The 19,136-nt window shown below is 35.3% G+C and overlaps 1 protein-coding gene and 1 pseudogene across 14 annotated transcripts in view; both read right to left on the bottom strand.

Moving 5' to 3' along the window:
* The window catches only part of ERCC6L2 (ERCC excision repair 6 like 2), a 151,404-nt gene that overhangs the window by 98,503 nt on the left and 33,765 nt on the right, over positions 1-19,136 (bottom strand). For 13 of the 14 annotated variants that reach the window (XR_001895455.3, XR_001895457.3, XM_009189242.4 and 10 more), the window contains 7 exons: positions 15,198-15,359; positions 14,595-14,802; positions 9,723-9,863; positions 8,620-8,733; positions 7,634-7,753; positions 2,870-2,941; positions 2,104-2,249 (listed from right to left, as the gene is read on the bottom strand). Coding sequence is in view for 12 of the 14 variants with exons in the window: in XM_009189242.4 (XP_009187506.2) it covers positions 2,104-2,249; positions 2,870-2,941; positions 7,634-7,753; positions 8,620-8,733; positions 9,723-9,863; positions 14,595-14,802; positions 15,198-15,359 (963 nt within the window). In the remaining 2 variants the exon portion in view is untranslated. The remainder of the gene's footprint in view (positions 1-2,103; positions 2,250-2,869; positions 2,942-7,633; positions 7,754-8,619; positions 8,734-9,722; positions 9,864-14,594; positions 14,803-15,197; positions 15,360-19,136) is intronic. The other variant, XM_021927737.2, reaches the window with a different exon arrangement.
* Positions 12,071-14,051, bottom strand: LOC110741511 (annotated as a pseudogene).

Here is a 19,136-nt window from a genome sequence, read left to right as displayed (position 1 = left end):
CTATGGACAATAACTGTTTACTGGTACAGGACTTAGTGAAAACATTAACATCCTTGACGATGGAAAAGTTAAAACAGTTAACAGACAATACGTACAGGTGACAAAAGCAGAAGGGTGGGTGGGTGTGTGCTAGTGCTAACACCACACATCACAAAGACTTAGAAGGCAGGTAGAAAGTTAACAGCCGAACATCAAAACTTGAATCATTTTCCAGTAAAATACGGCAGCAAACCAAGAAAGAAGACACAGAATCCAGAAAAAAGATCTAAGAGGAAATTCAATGGATCTAATGCAGAAGTGCAAAGATTGAAAGTTACAAAAGTAGTTTACAGACAAATAATAATTTTAAAACAGCAAACATTGTGAGAAAAAAGGGGGACAGAGTAGTGAAAGTAGCCTAATACTCTTGCTTAAGAGAAGTTCCAAGTTATGTAAAGTTGATAAACTAAAACATAATGAAGACTTTGTACTCTGGCAAGATAATGGCTAAGCTAATGTGAAAACACTTCTGTTACAACAGATATTAAATATAAACCCTTGCGAAATGATAGAAACAAAACAAAAACTGAGCTTATGTGTCTTTTGCAAAACACAGCTGAAGAATGTATTTGTTATATTATGCAAGGTTCCTTATGTAATGACTTATGCAATAAATTATTCAAATTGTCACAGAAAAATAGGAATCCAAAACTTTTTCCCTTGTCTTGTCAGGATGCCCAGCAGAAGCCAAAGCAAAACCACACAAGTGGAAAACTCCTACAACCGGTCTCCAAAGGATTTCCAGAAGAAAAAATCCCACTGAAGATAAGCTCAAAAGAAAAAAGTGACCAAACATGAAGAAGCCATTACCCATAAGCAAGAGCCAGAGGAAACAACAAATAGAAGGATCAGCTCCCCAAGTACAGGAGTTAACAGATAGAACAAAAATGCCATCCAAAAAGACGTTTTTTAAAGTATGATTACAATAAAAAATTCAATGGATAGGTTAAATAGCAATTTCTGACAGAGGTGAAGGGATAATTAGAAGCTTTATGGAGGATCTCAGCAAATGAGCTGGAAGTGAGCAGAAGAGGGATGAGAGACGACTGCTTGTCATTATACAGTCTATTATTGGAACCGTTGTTTAGTGCATCTATCAACTAGAAACACTTTAAAGTTAGAATGCGTATGTGTTTTACGAAATTTAATTGAACACAGTAATCTATGTCATTTGTGCTCTGTATGTAAGGACACGTGCAAAAAATTACCTCTTGCATTCATTTACAGGAAAATGGGAATCCAAAGCTTTTCCCCATTTGCCTTAGTGGTAGGAATTCAAGAATAATTAAAGTGCTCAACAATGTTAGCTCATTCATAAACATATTTTATTCTTCAAGTTAATTTCTATTTTGATTTAATTTTTACTTTGCGCATTTTACATGTTTATTTTTAAAGTCCATTGAAATTCTGAAAGACAGTGACAGTGAATCTATAAAATTCTTATTACACAGGATGTCAAAAGTTATTGATCTGTTCCTTCCTAAAACGGGATTAATCTTACTTAGGTGTTTATGTTGATTTAAATCTTTTTAGAAGTGTGTACAGTCTCTAAAAGATCTTAAAGGGATATTCACACCTAGGAGTTAGAACCAATTTACCTTTCATAAAATCTCTAACTGCAGAGCTGCTCCAGTTGAGACGAGGTAGAGGCAGGGGAGGGAAACGCGAGCCCCTAGCCCCAGCGGGCTCTCAAGGGCTCCCTGACACGGTGGGAAAACTGCTGCTACAGTGAGTCTCAGTTATCCAGTTAATAAGAAGTCTGATTATTCTCACCAGGAGACTTGGGTCAAAACATTACCATAGAAAATTCATAGGAGGAAATAGCAATTTTACAATTTTTACCTTTATAAACCCACACTTCTCAGGGGAATTCAATGTTGATAAAGGAAATGAGAGAAAAGCTTAGCTAAAACTTAAGATATTGAAATTTCAGTCATAATAGTATTTTTGCTGCTGCTAAATAAGCATAGCCATTAAAAATTAATCTAGTAATAGTTTTAAAAATTACCCTAAATCTCAGAAGTAATTGGATAGAAATCAAGTTATTGAATTTAATTTTCTTACATTGTAGAGACAAGGCAAATGTTAACATCTTGTGTACTGTTGAACTCTTTTACAATCTTGAGTCTTTCCTCTGATTTTGTACTTCCATCAAGTCGTCGGTAATCAAGCCCAGACGCCATACAGTACTGCTGTAGCACATCAAGCAACTAAAGGACAGGTATGAAGATGGGCAAACATGAATCTTGGTTAAGTAAGTTTCAGACCATTACAAAGTTGAGACTTGTTAAGTATTAATTATTGGTGTTCATAATTTCTTTCTTACAATTCCAAGAGCAATAAATATTTTTCTCACTTCTGACCCATATATTTATTCCCGTTATCCGGCAACATTACGGCTTTAACATTCAGAACTTGTTTTAAAAATCAATCTTTTCATTTTTTTTTTTTTTTATACTTTAAGTTCTAGGGTACATGTGAATCTTTTCATGTTTAAGAAACAAACAATATTACTGGTCAAATCATTTACGTAAATATATGTGTGCTATTTTCTAAGTTCTAAAATATCTGAAATGTCTTAAAGAACATTGTAATTATTAATAACATCAACAGAAAATAAAAATCTATCTTTGAGTTTGATATTTGGCAACCCTAAAACAATTGAAATTTTAGTGTCTGTTTAAAAACTTCAAGTTGCTTGCCTCACTATTTCCTACTGTGTAGATAAGAGAAAATGTGGCTACAAGGTGTCATGTAGGCATGTGCTTTATTCTTTATGCCTCAAAAGTTAGGGCTGGCCACTCAAGGATATACTTTAGATGAAACTCACCTTGGTGGAAAAAGAAAAGAGAAGAACTTTATCTCTGTTTTTCCTGCAATGATTTAAAAGCTGCTGAAGGACCTGAAAACGAACCACAGAAAATCAGTGAACCAGTTCCAACTAAAAGTACACTTTATACATACAAACATCACTTGAGCATTTCTTTAAAATTATTTTCATACAATACTAACCTCAATCATCTTTTCTAATTCCTTTCATTTTTTCCAAGTTAGAGAAATAAAGTATTAGCTATTACATCAAATGTTATTCATCATCATATTGTCAATAAGGAGGTAAAGTTCCCAAAGACTTTTATTTCATCTCATCTGGTTTTAATAAAAAGGAAGCATTTTAGATTATGGGATGCATTTAAATGGATTAATTTAATTTCCAAAATACACTTTCTTTATACCTACAATATGTTAAGAAACTAAATTATAGAGCAGCATTCCTTTTAGGAAGTATTTAAATTGTCCCTAGATGGATGTAATGAAATGTGTTCAATTACATCTAGGTTCTAAAAGTCTTGATATTTATTTTCTTAGAATAATCAGTCAGATATACACCTCTTCTCATTTTCTCCCCTTTGTTTCTCTATTTACAGTAAGCTCTGACTTCCAGATTTGATTTTGACCTCAAAATGCCAGTAATCTGCCCCCACACACAGTGCTTTTAAGGAGGAAGCAAACAGTCCAAAGCCTTGTGTATAACAGTCACACTGTTATTTTTATTTCCACATCTGGCAATGACAACTCCAGAACAATGTGCAAAAGCAATCCACAGAGGGGAAAAAGAAATTTTCTATACAAAGTCGAAAATTTTTCTGAAAGATGAAACAAACACTAAAACAATTTATTTAATGATAAACATTTAAGCTTTTAAATAAAAAAAAAAATACTCAATATAATTAATCAAGAGAAGCTATTGTGCTAACTTTGACCTCTACCTCCCCCCAGACCCTCAAAAAAAGCTATGGAGTTAAAAAAAACTTCTACTCAGATAACCAATCAAATGGTAAATAAAAATGTTATAGATCAGGTAAACATTAATATTTGGAGAACATATGAAGTTTTATTTGCATTTAGTTTATTTTTTAATAAAACAACTGATTCTATATGAAGTATGTAATTTGAGTTTCACATAAGATTAACTTTTTAAATTGGTAGATAATATTTTTTCTGCTTTACAGAACTGAGTAGAAAATGCACAAAGCTCCTCTTTCTCTACTCCCAACCTCCTCCACACCTTCTCTTATTAATATCTGTATTAATAATATTATTAGAAAATATAACATCAAGTATTATTAGTATTGGTGTGGTATATTTGCAACAACTGATGAGTGAATATTGATACATTATTATTAGCTGAAGTCCACATTTACATTAGGGTTTATTCATTGGGTTACATAGTTCTATGGGTTTTGACAAATATATACTGAGATGTATCTGCCATTACAGTATCGTACAGAATTGTTTCATGGCCCTAAAAATTCCCTGTGCTTCACCTACTCATCCTTTTCTCCCCCAGAACCCATGGCAACCACTGATCTTTTTACCATCTCCATAATTTTGCCTTTTCATAGTACTATATAGTTGGAATTACACAGTATGTAGCCTATCAGACTGGTTTCTTTCACTCAGCAATATGCATTTAAGGTTCTTCCATGTCTTTTGGTAGCTTGATGGCTCATTTTTTTATTGCTAAATAGTACTCCACAGTATGGCTGTCACAGCTTTTTAAATCCATTGACCTGCTAAAGGACATCTTAGTTGCTTCCAAGCTTTGACAATTATGAATAAACTCATGTGAGGTTCTTGTCTGGATATAAGTTTTTAACTCATTAAAACTCAATGAATTCATTCGAACTCATTTGGGTAAACACCAAGGGGCATAACTGCTGGATCATATGGTAAGAGTATTTAAGGTAAAATTTTTTAGTTAAGAGCTTTGTGAGAAACCACTGAACTGTCTTCCAAAGTGACTGTATCGTTTTTCCATTCCCACCAGCAGCAGATGGGAGCTCTTGTTACTCCACATCCTCACCAGCATTTGGGCGTGACAACGTTCTGTATTTTGGCCGTTCTAATAGGTATCTAGTGGTATCTCATTGCTGTTTTAATGTGCAATTCTTTAATGACATACGTTGTTGAGCCTCTTTTCATATGCTTATTTGCCATCTCTGTTATCTTCTCTGGGGAAGTACCTGTTCAGATCCTTTGCTCATTTTTAAACTGGATTGTTTGCTTTCCTATTGCTGAGCTTTAAGAGTTATTTGTATATTTGTAAACCACTCCTTTATTGTTCTGCTAAATATTTTCTCCCAGTCTGTGGTTTTTCATTCTCCTTAAGATATTAACATTTTAAATCAAGGATATATTGTATAGAAATCCATTCTTATTGTTTGGGGTGGTATCATAACTATTGCAACTTTAAGTGTTTTCAAATATTTTAAAGTAAAAACAAGTCAGAGGAAAAGTAAATGTTTTTAGACTTGAGGTCTTAATTAGGCTAGTTTAAAGAGACTAACTAAATGAACGACTATAAATTAAGATCCCAGAAATTTCCACAATGACAATGTTATCAATAGATGTTGGAGTCTTAACAATATAGACCCAACGTTTTATCACTCAGCTGTCCTCCACAGAACAAGACAATCCACCTATAAAGGAATCATATATTTGGGGGTGTTAACAGCAAAGAATCTTGGATCTTAACTTTCCTCAACTTGGTCAGTCAGGCCTAGAAAGATGAACATGACTCTTGTGTGACTTCAGCAGCACCAAGCTGCATTCCTAGTCTTTATTCCCACCCTCCACAGTAAGTGGCTCTGCAGCATTTCTCAAGAGAAAGAAAAGTGAAGATTTTCATCAGGTGAATGATTGCAACTTGTGACTAACCCCTTGAATGATAGCTGAGGTCAAAACTCTGACACTCAAGAGAAACAGCTGGGGTCATGAGTGTAGCTTTGAGGCTATGAAGATTATAGCAGGCATTCTGTTCAGAGTCCTTGCACCTGCAGGCTGACCTATGACAAGCCAAGCCAAACAAAGATCTTTTATCACCTGAAATCAAAAAGTACATGCAACTCAAATCTTGGAGTTCTTAAACCAATAGGCAATGATTCTATGATGAGCCTGTAAGTTTTACATTACCAAATCAATATATGAGCAGATGATGCTGTTAGTCAAATGATTTAACACAGTACTAAAAATATATCCCTAGCTTATTACTATCCATCTGTTTGGTGGATGCTCTCTCACAAAGCAAGTAAATTACCCGCATCATTCACGTGTAAAAATACTACCAAGTCTCCAGCAACAATTTATGCTTGCCTTTTCCCTCCTAAAAATTAAAATAAAATTAAATCTAATCATTATCTTAATCAGACACTATTATTCCTAGGGAGATTAACTTTAAAAGTGTATTTTACAAGTATATATTTAATGAATATATAAAAAATATAAAATGCAGAGTTATAAAACTTTAATTTCCAGACTGGTAATTTTTTAGTGAAGAGTCACAGGGAATAAAATTTAAATGAGTAGCAATAATGGCTAATGCAGTTTTCAGAGGAGGCCATAATTTCTGGAAATATCCTATTGGCTTAAACTGTGGGACAGTAAGTGCTCAGTTCTAAACCGGACTTTTTATATATTTTAATTTAAAAATAATTAAAGTCAAAGAGATGGATGACAAAAATTGACTTGCTACCTTAGGAAATATCATTAGATTTGAATTATTTGTTGTGATAATAAATCACATGATATCCTCATTAATAAAAACATTCATTTTTTAAAAAGTTTTTAATGCAACAGTCTTTATGTACATATGTATATTCCTACCTTCTATTTTATTTCATTGATTTTAGAGGTCCCAAGCAAACTAAACCATGATGAACTTATCTTGATAAATTGCTAAAAGTATTTTTACAATTAAAAAAAACAGAAACTACTTTGAATTACTTCCTTTCGATTCCTTTTATGTCAAAAGAAATAATTTACCTTTTAAAAATTATAACAAAGTTGAGTTTTGTTCTGTAAAAATCTGTGAATCTACAAATAAAGATTATTGATGGTTATTAAGGGGTTAAACAAACTAACTCTGTTGTTGCAAGGAAGCAGGAAGCTGTCAGCATTTCATGCTGCTGCCACAGGCAATGCCCAAGGCCTGGGTCAAGGTTGGAGAACTTAGCCTTACTTCTCCCATCCCTCCCTCAGTAACACATTACCAAGAGCAGCACAGCTACAGGTCAATTTTCCTGTGTATGACAAATGACTATTTGCAACTTTACAATCTAGGTCTGCAAATAAAAACAACATGCGGAAAATTCTAGACATACAGACCTTGCCCATCTTGAACTCTTTGAGAAATTCCTTTCTCTAATTCCAAGCTAATGCCTGTCCTCACCCCCGTTTTGCATTAGGTTTTATATTTCTGGCAGGTTATTTCCTTAAACATTTGAAGACAAGCTATTATATACGTGATAACAGCACACGCATTTTAAGAGGGCATAAGTCCAATATATCAATAAGGAAAATCTGAAGTATATTTGAAGCAACTACTACAAAGGACCTACCGAGTACACGTATCTGCATTCGGGGTTCACAGTGACCTAGTAAATGCTGATATAACTGCACCACTTGTCGATAGCCACTATCTCTTCTTGAATGACTAAGCACCTGTTTTGATTAGTTGGTGTCTCTGTCATACCACTGAGTAAATAAAATATTTTGCGTACCATGTCTGTATGCAACCTGAAAGAAGAGCACTTACCTTCATTTTTCCACTGTATTTAGGGTCAGAAAGTGTTTCAAAGGCTGCATCTTTGCTTTTCTGCACAAAATCTGGGAATCTGGAAAATACCTGATCACATATCCTTTTGATAAGTGTTTCCTTGAAGGGAAAAGGCAGAAGAAAAGATATTTCCACTTAACACATTCAAACCTGTATGAACTGAAATAATTTATGAAAAAAAATTCTTCTTAGAAAGAATATACTACTTTGAAGATTTTTGCTTCCCTAAGTCAGACTAAGAATTCAAAAACTCTTAAAGTAATATGTTAAGCACACATGGCGTTGAATTCTTAATGATGTGGTTATTAACTTGATCATTACTTTTCAAAGATTTTTTAAGATTTCCAAAACAAGGTGCTAAATACTCCCAAAAAGAGTGAAGAGTACTATCAAAGAATATCAAATTCTTACGAGATTTCAAAATTACATTTAAAAGGCATCAACTATAACATAGAAAAAAATATAAAATCATTACAAAAACATCTTTCCATTTGTGTGCTCTAGAATAAAAGGAAACAACCACAGTAAATGATTGAGTTTAAACCTAAACTTTGAAATTACCAACTTTTGCCAGTTCGGTAAACAGCCCTAATATTTAATACACAAATTACTATAAATCCTCATTTTACCCAGTAGATTAAATACCATTACAGACATTATTAGAGGAATAGAACTGACTCATCAAATATGTTATTTAGTAATTATACCAAAGAATGTTTTGAAAAATAAAGACATGAACATTATTAAAGGCATAAAAAATAGTTCTTATTTTAAATTAAGCTTAAATTTGTTCACTTTGATTAAAAACTTAAGTGCACATACTCCTTGATATCGACACTTAAAAATGAGCAAATGAGTTTCCTCCTAAATTTCATCCACAAAAACATTATTTAATAACTATTTTAAAACTTTACGAAATATTTACAACAATAGCATCACAAAGAAATGTAAAATGCCAACCAAACCTGTTGTTTGGAAGTACTAGCAGCTTGCAGTAGCGCGACATGGTTAGCTACCTTCTGAAGGACTGTAAGGTAACTGAGATACAAGGTTTTCACTGTTTCACCATGAGAATTGGTCTGTAACCAGAAAAATATAGAAAATAAAAAGGACCAACATAGCTATGCACCGCTTACATCATAAGATATATCACATACAACAATATTTATTATCCGGTTACTTCGGCACAATGAATTTCAAGAAAATGATGGTCAACTACTGCACAAAATATCCACAAATCACTAATGTGGAATCATACTTTTGGTAAATCATAATACAATGATATTTTTCGTAAAGGGAGAAAATCCTTATTACAGAAAGTATCCTCATGACACACAGTGATGGAAATGCTGCCATTAGGAGGTGCCTGGTAATGAAATCTACAGTGCAGTGGCAGTGCTATGTGGACCCTGTGTCATTTACGCTCCAACGCTCCTAGGAAACTGGGCTGTTATAAAAAAGGGAAGTAGTTAAAAACAGCAAAATATTAAACGAGACCAAATAAATATCAAACTAGATAAATATTCACTTAGGGTTCCTCTATGTACACAGATATGTGACAGATAATTTAATAAAACAGAGGTGAAACATGAGCGGGAAATATAGACAGAAGGTTAAAAAAAGTACAAATACATTTTGTTTCTTAAAAAAAAACCACTTTCTTTGATATACAGTTTCTATTAAATTGACACTATATCTAACATCAGAATAGTATTTTAAGCCTGCTGTATAACAGTATGTTCGTTTACTATTAGTGGATGAGAAACTTCTCGAAAATGAAATGAAATTTCAAAACAAAAGGATACTTCCCAAAAAAAGCTAAAATGGAGGATATCAAAATTAAGCTTACTTTCTGAAATTAACTTTTTGAAAATACATTTGAATATTGTATTTTATATGTGATTGCTATTGGATATTGTAAAATATTTTTGAAAACTATTTTTTTAAGATACAGCTTTAAAGAACTATCTGAGGAAAGGGTATTTTATTATCTGTTACTTTCTTTTACACTAGAACAGGGTACTATGTAATCAAAAGCATGATTATAAAGATATATTGAAATGCTTGCCTTATAACAACAATTTCTCCTTTTTCGGCCACTCCTACAGGTACAAGGCTCAGAAGATTGAAGTATCAAAGTCACATCCTCTGTTTCTAACACTGTTTGATAGACAGCTTTCTGGAAATCTGTCAAAGAACAATACACCATCTGCCAAGATAAAATACAAGGTGGTTATTAGTATTTTGTTTATAGCAATAATAAAAATCATAATCTACATCTATTTCACAGATTATAACAGTGAAAACTGGCCAGCACAGAGGCTCATGCCTGTAATCCCAACACTTTGGGAAGCTGAGGAGGGTGGATCATAAGGTCAAGAGATAGAGACCATCCTGGCCAACATGGTGAAACCCCATCTCTACTAAAAGTACAAAAATTAGCTGGGCGTGGTGCCACACGCCTATAATCCCAGCTACTTGGGAGGCTGAGGCAGGAGAATCGCTTGAACCCAGGAGGCAGAGGTTGCAGTGAGCTGAGATCACGCCACCGCACTCCAGCCTGGGCGACAGAGCAAGACTCTGTTTCAAAAAAAAAAAGTGAAATTTGCTATAAACTAACTTTTTCCCTCTACATCATTAAGATGATTTCCCCCGATTCTCTTATATTCTTTGCTCTCCACCCCACCCTGGATAATATAAAGTATAATTTCATTTTCAAATAAACCTCATAGAATTATTTTAATTAAAAGAAATCATAATGTGAACAAATGATGTTCCTCACACAGTTGACTCTTGCACATGGATGTTGCTAGGGTGCTAACTCCCCACACAGTCAAAAGTCCATGTGTAACTTCTGACTCCCCAAAAACATAACTACTGATAGCCTACTGTTGACCAGAAGCCTTAACAACAGCATAAATAGTTGAAAAACACTACTTTGTATTATCTATTATATGTTATATTCTTACAATAAAACCAGAAAAAAAGAAAATGTTATAAAGAAAATGTTACTAAGTAAATCATAAAAAAGCGAAAATATCTTCACTGTTCATTAAGTGGAAGCAGGTCACCATAAAGTGCTTCATGTTGAGCAGGCTGAGGAGAACCAGGAAGAGGAGAGGCTGGTCTTGTTTTCTCATGGGTGGCAGAAATGAAGAGGTGAAGGAAGTGAAAAGGAAGTCAAGGGAGGCAGGAGAGGCAGGTACACTCGGTGTAACGTTACGGAAACATGTTGTAATTTCTGTCTGACATTTTTGCTTTTCATTGCTCTAAAAAATGTTTCTATACGGTGCCAATCCTTCTTCCACCATTTGCTTTAGTTTCAGTGCCCATATCATAGAAGGGTCCATGTCATAAAAGAAGTCAAAAGCAGTCTCAAATAATCAGAACCCCTCTGCCATATTATTTAGTGTCAGTGTTTTCTGGCACTGCTTTTTCTACATCTTTTTCCTCATCGTCTGGCACTGGTTTGAAAGCACGTATTTGCATCAAGTCATCTTCAATTCCTCTGGTGTGGTATCCTGAATTTCTTTCAATTAGCTCTTGAATTTCTCCAAGATCCGTCGCTTGAAATGCTTCACCTTTTTTGCCTCTCATGATTTATTTGATTGGCTCTGTCGTAAATCCTGTCAGGTCATGCACAACATCTGGACACAGTTTTCTCCAGCAGGAATTTACTATTCCAGGAATGACGGCTTTCACGGCTTTTTCTATAAGAACGATGGTATCTTCAAATGGTGTAATCGTTCCAGACGCTCATGATGTTCTATCAGGGTTCTCCTCCATAGCACTGACAATTCTTTCCATAGAGGACCAGGTGTAATGAGCCTTGAAGGTCCTTACGACCCTCTCATCTAGAAGCTCAATTAGATATGTTGTGTTTGGGGGCAAGTGGACCACCTTGACGCCTTTGGCATGGGGTTCTGGGTGGCCACAAGGATTATCCAGTAACAACAGAACTTTAAAAGGTAGTCCTTTACTGGCAAGGCACTTCCTGACTTCAGGGACAAAGCATTTTTTATATTTGTAAAATATAAATATATAAATATTTGCAAATATTTATATGCTTGTATCACTACAACAGATTATTGGTAATAAATAGGCAAAGGTGCATACAAGCAAATACAGTAATGTCTATATAAAAAATGCTAGTTTTTTTTTTTTTTTGAAATGCCCTGTTTGTTCTGTAAACAGGCTGAGAAATATAGACACAGGCCGGTCGTTGTGGCTCACACCTGTAACCCAAGCACTTTGGGAGGCAGGCAGATCACGAGGTCAGGAGTTCAAGACCAGCCTGGTCAATACAGTGAAACCCTGTCTCTACTACAAATACAAAAATTAACCAGGCATGGTGTTGCACACCTGTAGTCCCAGCTCCTCAGGAGGCTGAGGCAGAATAATCGCTTGAACCCAGGGAAGTGGAGCTTGCAGTGAGCCAATATCATGCCACTGCACTCCAGCCTGGGTGACAGAGTGAGACTCTGTCTTAAAAAAAAAAAAAAAAAAGACACAATTTGTAGGTTGAGAAATCTCTATGTAGTTGTTACTTCACAACTATACTTCACAAAAGCAGGAATGACGATGGCTTCTGAGCATATTAACCTACCATTTTTCTGTTTTTAAAAAACACAATGAGAATGGCTTATTTCTCTAACTGATGGTCACATTTTTCTGCCCTAGTCTTTAAGAACAAGTGGAGCCCTCACTTGAGCCACCACCTCTTTGGCTCTTAGGCCTCAACAATCCCAAGAGTAGACACGAAGGCAGTCCTAAGCCTCCCGACTTGTAAAACTCAGGCCGTCCTTTTCCACACGATTCTCAGAGTAGCTGTAATGACTTCCATTCATCATTTTGTCTTTAGCAAGTAGGTATGTTGTAACTTTACTTCCAAAACCTATTTCATGAGCCAACAGACCTGCAGGACCCGCACAGATGTTAGCTATGAGGCCCTTCTCGTTTCTTTTTCCTTCAGTATCTCTCTCAAGGCAGCAGACTCAAATAAACTGCACTCAGATTACGTCCTGTTAGAAATATCATGTCATTTGGTCCCTCTTTTTTGTATCTTCAAGACTGACATCAGGACAAATAACAACATCATGGCTACACTGTAGTGGGTCTTTTCCAGCCAGACCTGCAATGGTGACCTTAATCTCAGCTTGTCTCATCATGTCTACAGGGCTGACTGTCTCCATTTCCTCTGCTCCTTTAGCCAGGATGACCAGAACTCTTTTGGAAGCTATTTTTATCTTTTATTTTTTAAAGACTCAAACCAGACTGAAGAAGGATGCACGGCAGCACACATCCGGCCTGCCCCCTCCCAATGCTAGATTTTAAAAAAATGTTTATGTAAAATATTTAGTACACCTTGACCCCAACCTTAAATACAAAAGTACACATAAGAAAAAAAGAGCATATAGAAGATGGTGGTCCACAACGGAAGCACAAAGGTATCTTGAGCTATTTATCATTATTAAACACAGTACCAATTACTTAATATTTCTTATGTGTCATGCATTTCAGAGCAACCACGTGAGGCAGGCACTATTATCATCATGACCATTTAACAGAGGAAGAAACCCAGATTCCAGGGCCTCACAAATTGCTCCAAGTCACAAAACTCTAAGCAGAGAAGCTCCAAGTCACAAATACTCTAATCAAATAGTATTTGATTTCAGAGTCCAAGCTCTAAATCTCTATGCATAATTCTCTTCTTGTACTTTTGTATTGTTCCTACTAGATGGATAGCTAAATCACATATATGAAGTTGCATAAAACATTTTTAAAAGTGAGAGTTCATGAAGTATCTCAATTTAATAATATTTGCTTTAGATAAATATCAAAAGTCAGATGTATCTATTTCCCCAACTTGCATATCAATATCATATTTTCCTTTCAAATCTATTTTTTTAAAGAAACAATCAAGAGGATATACTAAAATTAGAGGGCATTTCATAGGACTGCCCTTATTTGGGACAACATTAATTAGGTTTAGTTCCATAGTAATTTATAGAACCTTTACTTCATTGCCCAAGCTAGAAGAAACACAAGATTAAGAACTATAAAAGAAGACTACTACATTTTTAAAAAATCCTTTTGAAGTCCACTCCTCATATTTTCTTAACAATTTAACAATGTAGTTTTCCTACAAATTCTAAAAGTTAGGTTAGTTGTGTAACTGCAAATAGCATTCTACAAGAAACAAACCTATGTATTTTTTACAAAGTTCTTAACCACTTTGGTTCTACAGCTATAATTAAGGTACCAAAGAATACACTGTGTGGTGGACAGTACACAGTATAGGAAGGACAAAGTGTGAACAGAAAACACATTGGAGAGAGAAGCTCTTCCTTCTTTAATGGGGAAAAACTGCATCAAAAGTTTTGATGAGGCCAGACATGGTGGCTCCCTCCTGTAATCCCAGGAGTTTGGGAGACCGAAGCAGGTGGATCACCGGAGGTCAGGAGTTCGAAACCAGCCTAGACAACATGGTGAAACCCTGTCTCTACTAAAAATACAAAAAAATTAGCCAGGCGTGGTGGTGCACGTCTGTAATCCCAGTTACTCGGGAGGCTGAGGCTGGAGAAATGCTTGAACTCGGGAGGGGAGGTTGCAGTGAGCCGAGATCGTGCCACTGCACTCCAGCCTGAGTGATAGAGCCAGACTCTGTATCAAAAAAACAAAAAAAGTTTTGATGAGAAATGAGTTTAATGTATACTAATAATAAACCTGTTAACAGGTTAATAAAGTCAGTAAGGAAAACAACTGAGCTCAATCAATGGTTTCTGAAATTCTGCGCCTAACAATTTTTTTCCATCCAGAATAAAAGGCAAAAAACTGTATTTACAAAATACCACAGGAGACAGACATTTTCTTAAAAAGTAAAAAAAAATATGACCACAAATTAATAATATACACAAATATACACAAATGCGGTTCTTACCCGGTCTTCCTTCTTAGGCAACTGATCCTTGATAAGAGCCTTAGTGCGCCTGAGAAACCAGCCGGACATCCTTCTGGCAAGTCTCTGCATGGCCTTTCGGCCAGTGGCCAGTTCTCTCTTTGTGGCCGTGTGTCTCTGACCATGTTCTACTGGGTCAGAAAACTGCTTCTTGAAGCAGGTCCTGGTCCCTAAAAGGCCTGGCACAGCCCTTTATAAAGACAATAAGAAAAATGTAAGGGCTTTATTATCTAAAAAGAAAACACTAACTTCTTGCATCTAAGAGATATACCACATTACTTGATTATCAATGGTAACAAAAACAAAAGCCAAGAAAACAGAATGTTCTTTCCTTACAATAGTTTCAGGTTATAACTATGAGGATGAAACTGGCAGTTAACATGTATATTTACTTCAGGGACCAAGAGTAATATATATATAAAGATAGGTTTTCATGGGACTCTCTACTCTGTATAACACATCAGGGATCAAACACATCTAAAAACAGAAAAACGACTGTTTTGTTTGGAAACTAATGATTAGCAAACAAGATACTATTCAGCTGAAGAATTATTAAACAATTTTTTAAAAAGTGTTTTCCCTCACCAGTCCATAACACACCACAGTTCCTTCATGTTGTTCTGAAGAATGGTTCCAGTGAGGCCAATGCGGACATTACATTTCAAAGCTTTCATAACTTCTGTTATTCTAGCTTTTGGATTCTTGATTCTATGAGCTTCATCCACAATGACAGCTGACCATTCCAAACTATAAAGTAAGAAAAAAGAAGGGTGAGGTGGAGAAAACTTCCTTTCTTAGTCCACAGCATTTTTAGAGAGTAGCTTTCTCTATCAAAGTTTTGGAATTATTTTTTCCTTTTTACTCTTTGATGACTCCATTGGATTCTTACCCACTTAGTTAAATGGTCACAGCCTTGGGCAGTCCACAAAAATAAAATGCAGAAAAGGTACAGCAGAAAAGGTACAGACATTCTTTAATGATGGTAAAAAGAAAAATTTCATTTAAATATCACTGAAGTAACAATAAAGGAATTTTTTAAAGTTGCAAACCAGAAAAACAAATAAAACTTGCAATGTTTTATTGTAATGTTTTTCTGAATGAAAAATATCAATATAAACTCATGATTTAAAAAAAAAAAAGGTGTATTACATAGCCCTGTCCACTAAGAAAGGTTAGAAGTGATTGTCACCCCAGTAGCAATGAGCACCCATAGTGGTCTCTTCACTAAAAGGAACGAGAGTCTTGCGGAAAAATGGAGACAGCTGATTTCAGGCATACGCTGGGGGACACACTGAACAGCCGAAAAACACAGATGTATCCAAAGACAAACGCGAATATATCCAAAGAACAGAGACGCCAGCCTAATTGGAATATTTGAGCATTGTTAAGAATATTGACTACAATTGAAAATAAAATATTGAATAAACAAAATTCCAGGAGTTCTATGAAAAAAATGAATTTAGACACTTCACAACACACACAAAAATTAACTAAAAACAGATCACAGACCTAAATATGAACTAAAACTTTTTAAAAAATGGGAAAAAAAATTTGTGACTCTGGATTAGGCACATACTTCTTAGATATGACACGAAATTTATAGTGAATTAAAAATAGAGTGGTAAGTTGGACTTCATCAAAGTTAAAAACTTTTGCTCTTCCAATGACACCATTAAGAAAATAAAAAGACATGCTACAGACTCGGCAAAAATATTTGCAAGTCATAATCTGATAAAGGACTTGTATACAGAATATATAAAGAATTATTACAACTCGGCCAGGCACAGTGGCTCATGCCTGTAATCCCAGCACTTTGGGAGGCCAAGGCAGGTGGATTATGAGGTCAGAAGATCGAGACCATCCTGGCCAACATGGTGAAACCCCATCTCTACTAAAAAATATAAAAATTAGCTGGGTGTGGTGGCATGTGCCTGTAATCCCAGCTACTCAGAAGGCTGAGGCAGGAGAATCGCTTGAACTAGGGAGTCAGAGGTTGCAGTGAGCCGAGATTGCGCCACTGTACTCCAGCCTGGTGACACAGCAAGACTCTGTCTCAAAAAAAAAAAAAAAAATTACTATAACTCAACAAAATTTTAAACAACCCAATTAAAACACGAGCAAAAGATTCTAACAGACACCAAATGTCTATTTGAAGATACACAGATGGCAAATAAGCACATTAAAAAATTCTCAACATTGTTAGTTATTAGAGAACTGCAAATTAAAACATGAAATACCACAACGCGCCCACTAGAACGGCTATGATAAAAATGATTAACAGTATCAGGTGTTGCTAAGGATGTGGAGAAACTAGAATCCTCATACACTGCTTTTGGGAAAGCACAGCGACTGTTCTAAAACAGTTGGCAGTTTACTAAAAAAGTAAACATATACTTAGCATAAGACCTCACAATTCCATTCCTAGGTATCTACCCAAGAAAAATGAAAACTTAGGCAAAGACTTGTATGTGAATGTTCATAGCAGCAAATCTGTATAGCCATAAACTGGAAACAGTTAAATGTCCATCAACTGGTGAATGGACAAAACACAGGATAGCCGTATAATAGTACCATTCAGCAACAAAAAGGAACAACTACTGAAATGTATAACAATACGTGGTACATTTGTTAAGTGAAAGAAGCCAGACACCAAAGACTTTATACTGAATGGCTCCATTTATATGAAATGTCCAGTTAAGGCAAAACCTATAGAAAGAGAAAGCAGATGAGTAGCTGCCAGAGACTGGAGATGCGAGCAGGGACTGATCATAGACAAATAACCTTCTGAGGTGATAGAAATGTTCGAAAACTAGATCGTGGTCATAGCACAACTGTTAAAATTTACTAAACATCATTCTAACTTACAAGAGTACATTTTATGTCAAGTATACTTCAATAATCCACCCATTCTGGGTCCACAGCAGAAGGAAGGTAGGAAGGAAGGAGAGAGGGAGGGAGGGAGGGAGGGAAGGAAGGAAGGAAAGAAGGGAGAAAGTGAGGAAGGGAGGGAGGCAGGGAGGCAGGAAGGAAGGAGAAAAGAAAGAAAGAAAGAGAGAGAGAGAGAGAGAGAGAAAGAGAGAGAGAAAGAGAGAAAGAGAAAGAGAAAAAAGAAAGAGAAAGAAAGAAAAAGAAAAGAGAAAAGAAAGAAAGAGAAAGGAAGGAAGGAAGGAAGGAAGGAAGGAGAGAAAGAAGGAAGGAAAGGAGAGAAAGCGAGTGAAGGGGGTGAGAAACTTTGCCACCAGTACAGATGACCATTATGCTAACTTCTTACTCCAAAAATTGGTCATTAAGGCAAAAGAATCAAACATTCATCTTGCTTTTTTAAAGTCAAAATTGTGGTTAATTCCTGATTAATAGAGAAAGCTTTCCTTTACAGGAGAATACCATTAATGTGTAGAAAAGAAATAATAAAATTAGAAAAATATTATTTTACCAAACCTAATAAAGTAACTGATTCAGACAAGAATAATTTGTGTGTGCTGATACTACTAAGTAAAGGATGGAGGGATACCAGAATATTTAAATGGTGGCAAAGTATCACTCCACAGATTATCTGGTCATTATAAAGCAAGAAACGTATCTTGACAATGGAGAGATATGATGATGGTAACCTCCTAAACCTGTGCGACAAACTTGGCATCACTGACAGTCAAACAACTTGGCATTAATACTTTCTGAAGTGATGCAATATGAAGTCCACACAGCATCATTTATGAAGCATTCTTGCTAAAAATGTTTAATCTGAATCTATTTAAGCCTTTGGGCCAAAACCACTTTATTAAGATACCGATGACAGATGAATATATGTTGAGAAAGTAATTAGACAAATCTAATATGTGAGATATCCTAAAACAACTGGCCTGGTCCCCTCAAAAAGCCATATAATTAAAAAATACAAATTGGAAAAATGATAGAGATTAGAAGAATAAATAGACTTAACCAAACTTGTCATTTGAACCTTTATTGAATCCTGCTTTATAAGCATTAGATATTAAAGATGTTTTGAGAATGACTGAGGAAATTTTAATTGCCATTAATATTCTCGTGTGTGACGATGATAATGTGGTATGACAGCAAGTATCACTAGTTTTAGGAAATCCATGATAAAATACTTCAGGATAAGGATGTCATGTTTTATGCAACTTGCTGAAATGACTCATTACCACCACCATACACAAAGACACAGACATAGACACACACACATTTACATACATTAACTTATATTTTGCCAACATTTGAATACACACACACACACACACACACACACAAAACTGCTGAATCTAGATAGTGAGAATATGGATGGATGTTCGTGTACTGTTATTTTAACTTTTCTATAGCTTTCATCATTTTCTTAATATAAAGCTGAAAAAAGCTAGAAGCCTCAAGAACAAAGAGAGGAGAAAATAGCAAAAATTCTAGAAGCTGAAAAGAACATGGATAAGATGGCTTACAAAAGCAGAGACTACAGTGTCCTATGCCAATAGTGGAAAAAGCCAAGAAGCAATCTAGTATTATTTACACATT

The sequence above is a fragment of the Papio anubis genome, chromosome 13 (assembly GCF_008728515.1).
Source record: "Papio anubis isolate 15944 chromosome 13, Panubis1.0, whole genome shotgun sequence".
NCBI lineage: Eukaryota > Metazoa > Chordata > Mammalia > Primates > Cercopithecidae > Papio > Papio anubis.
Note: the sequence above shows the minus strand (reverse complement) of the source record. Positions and strands in the feature narration are given on the sequence as shown.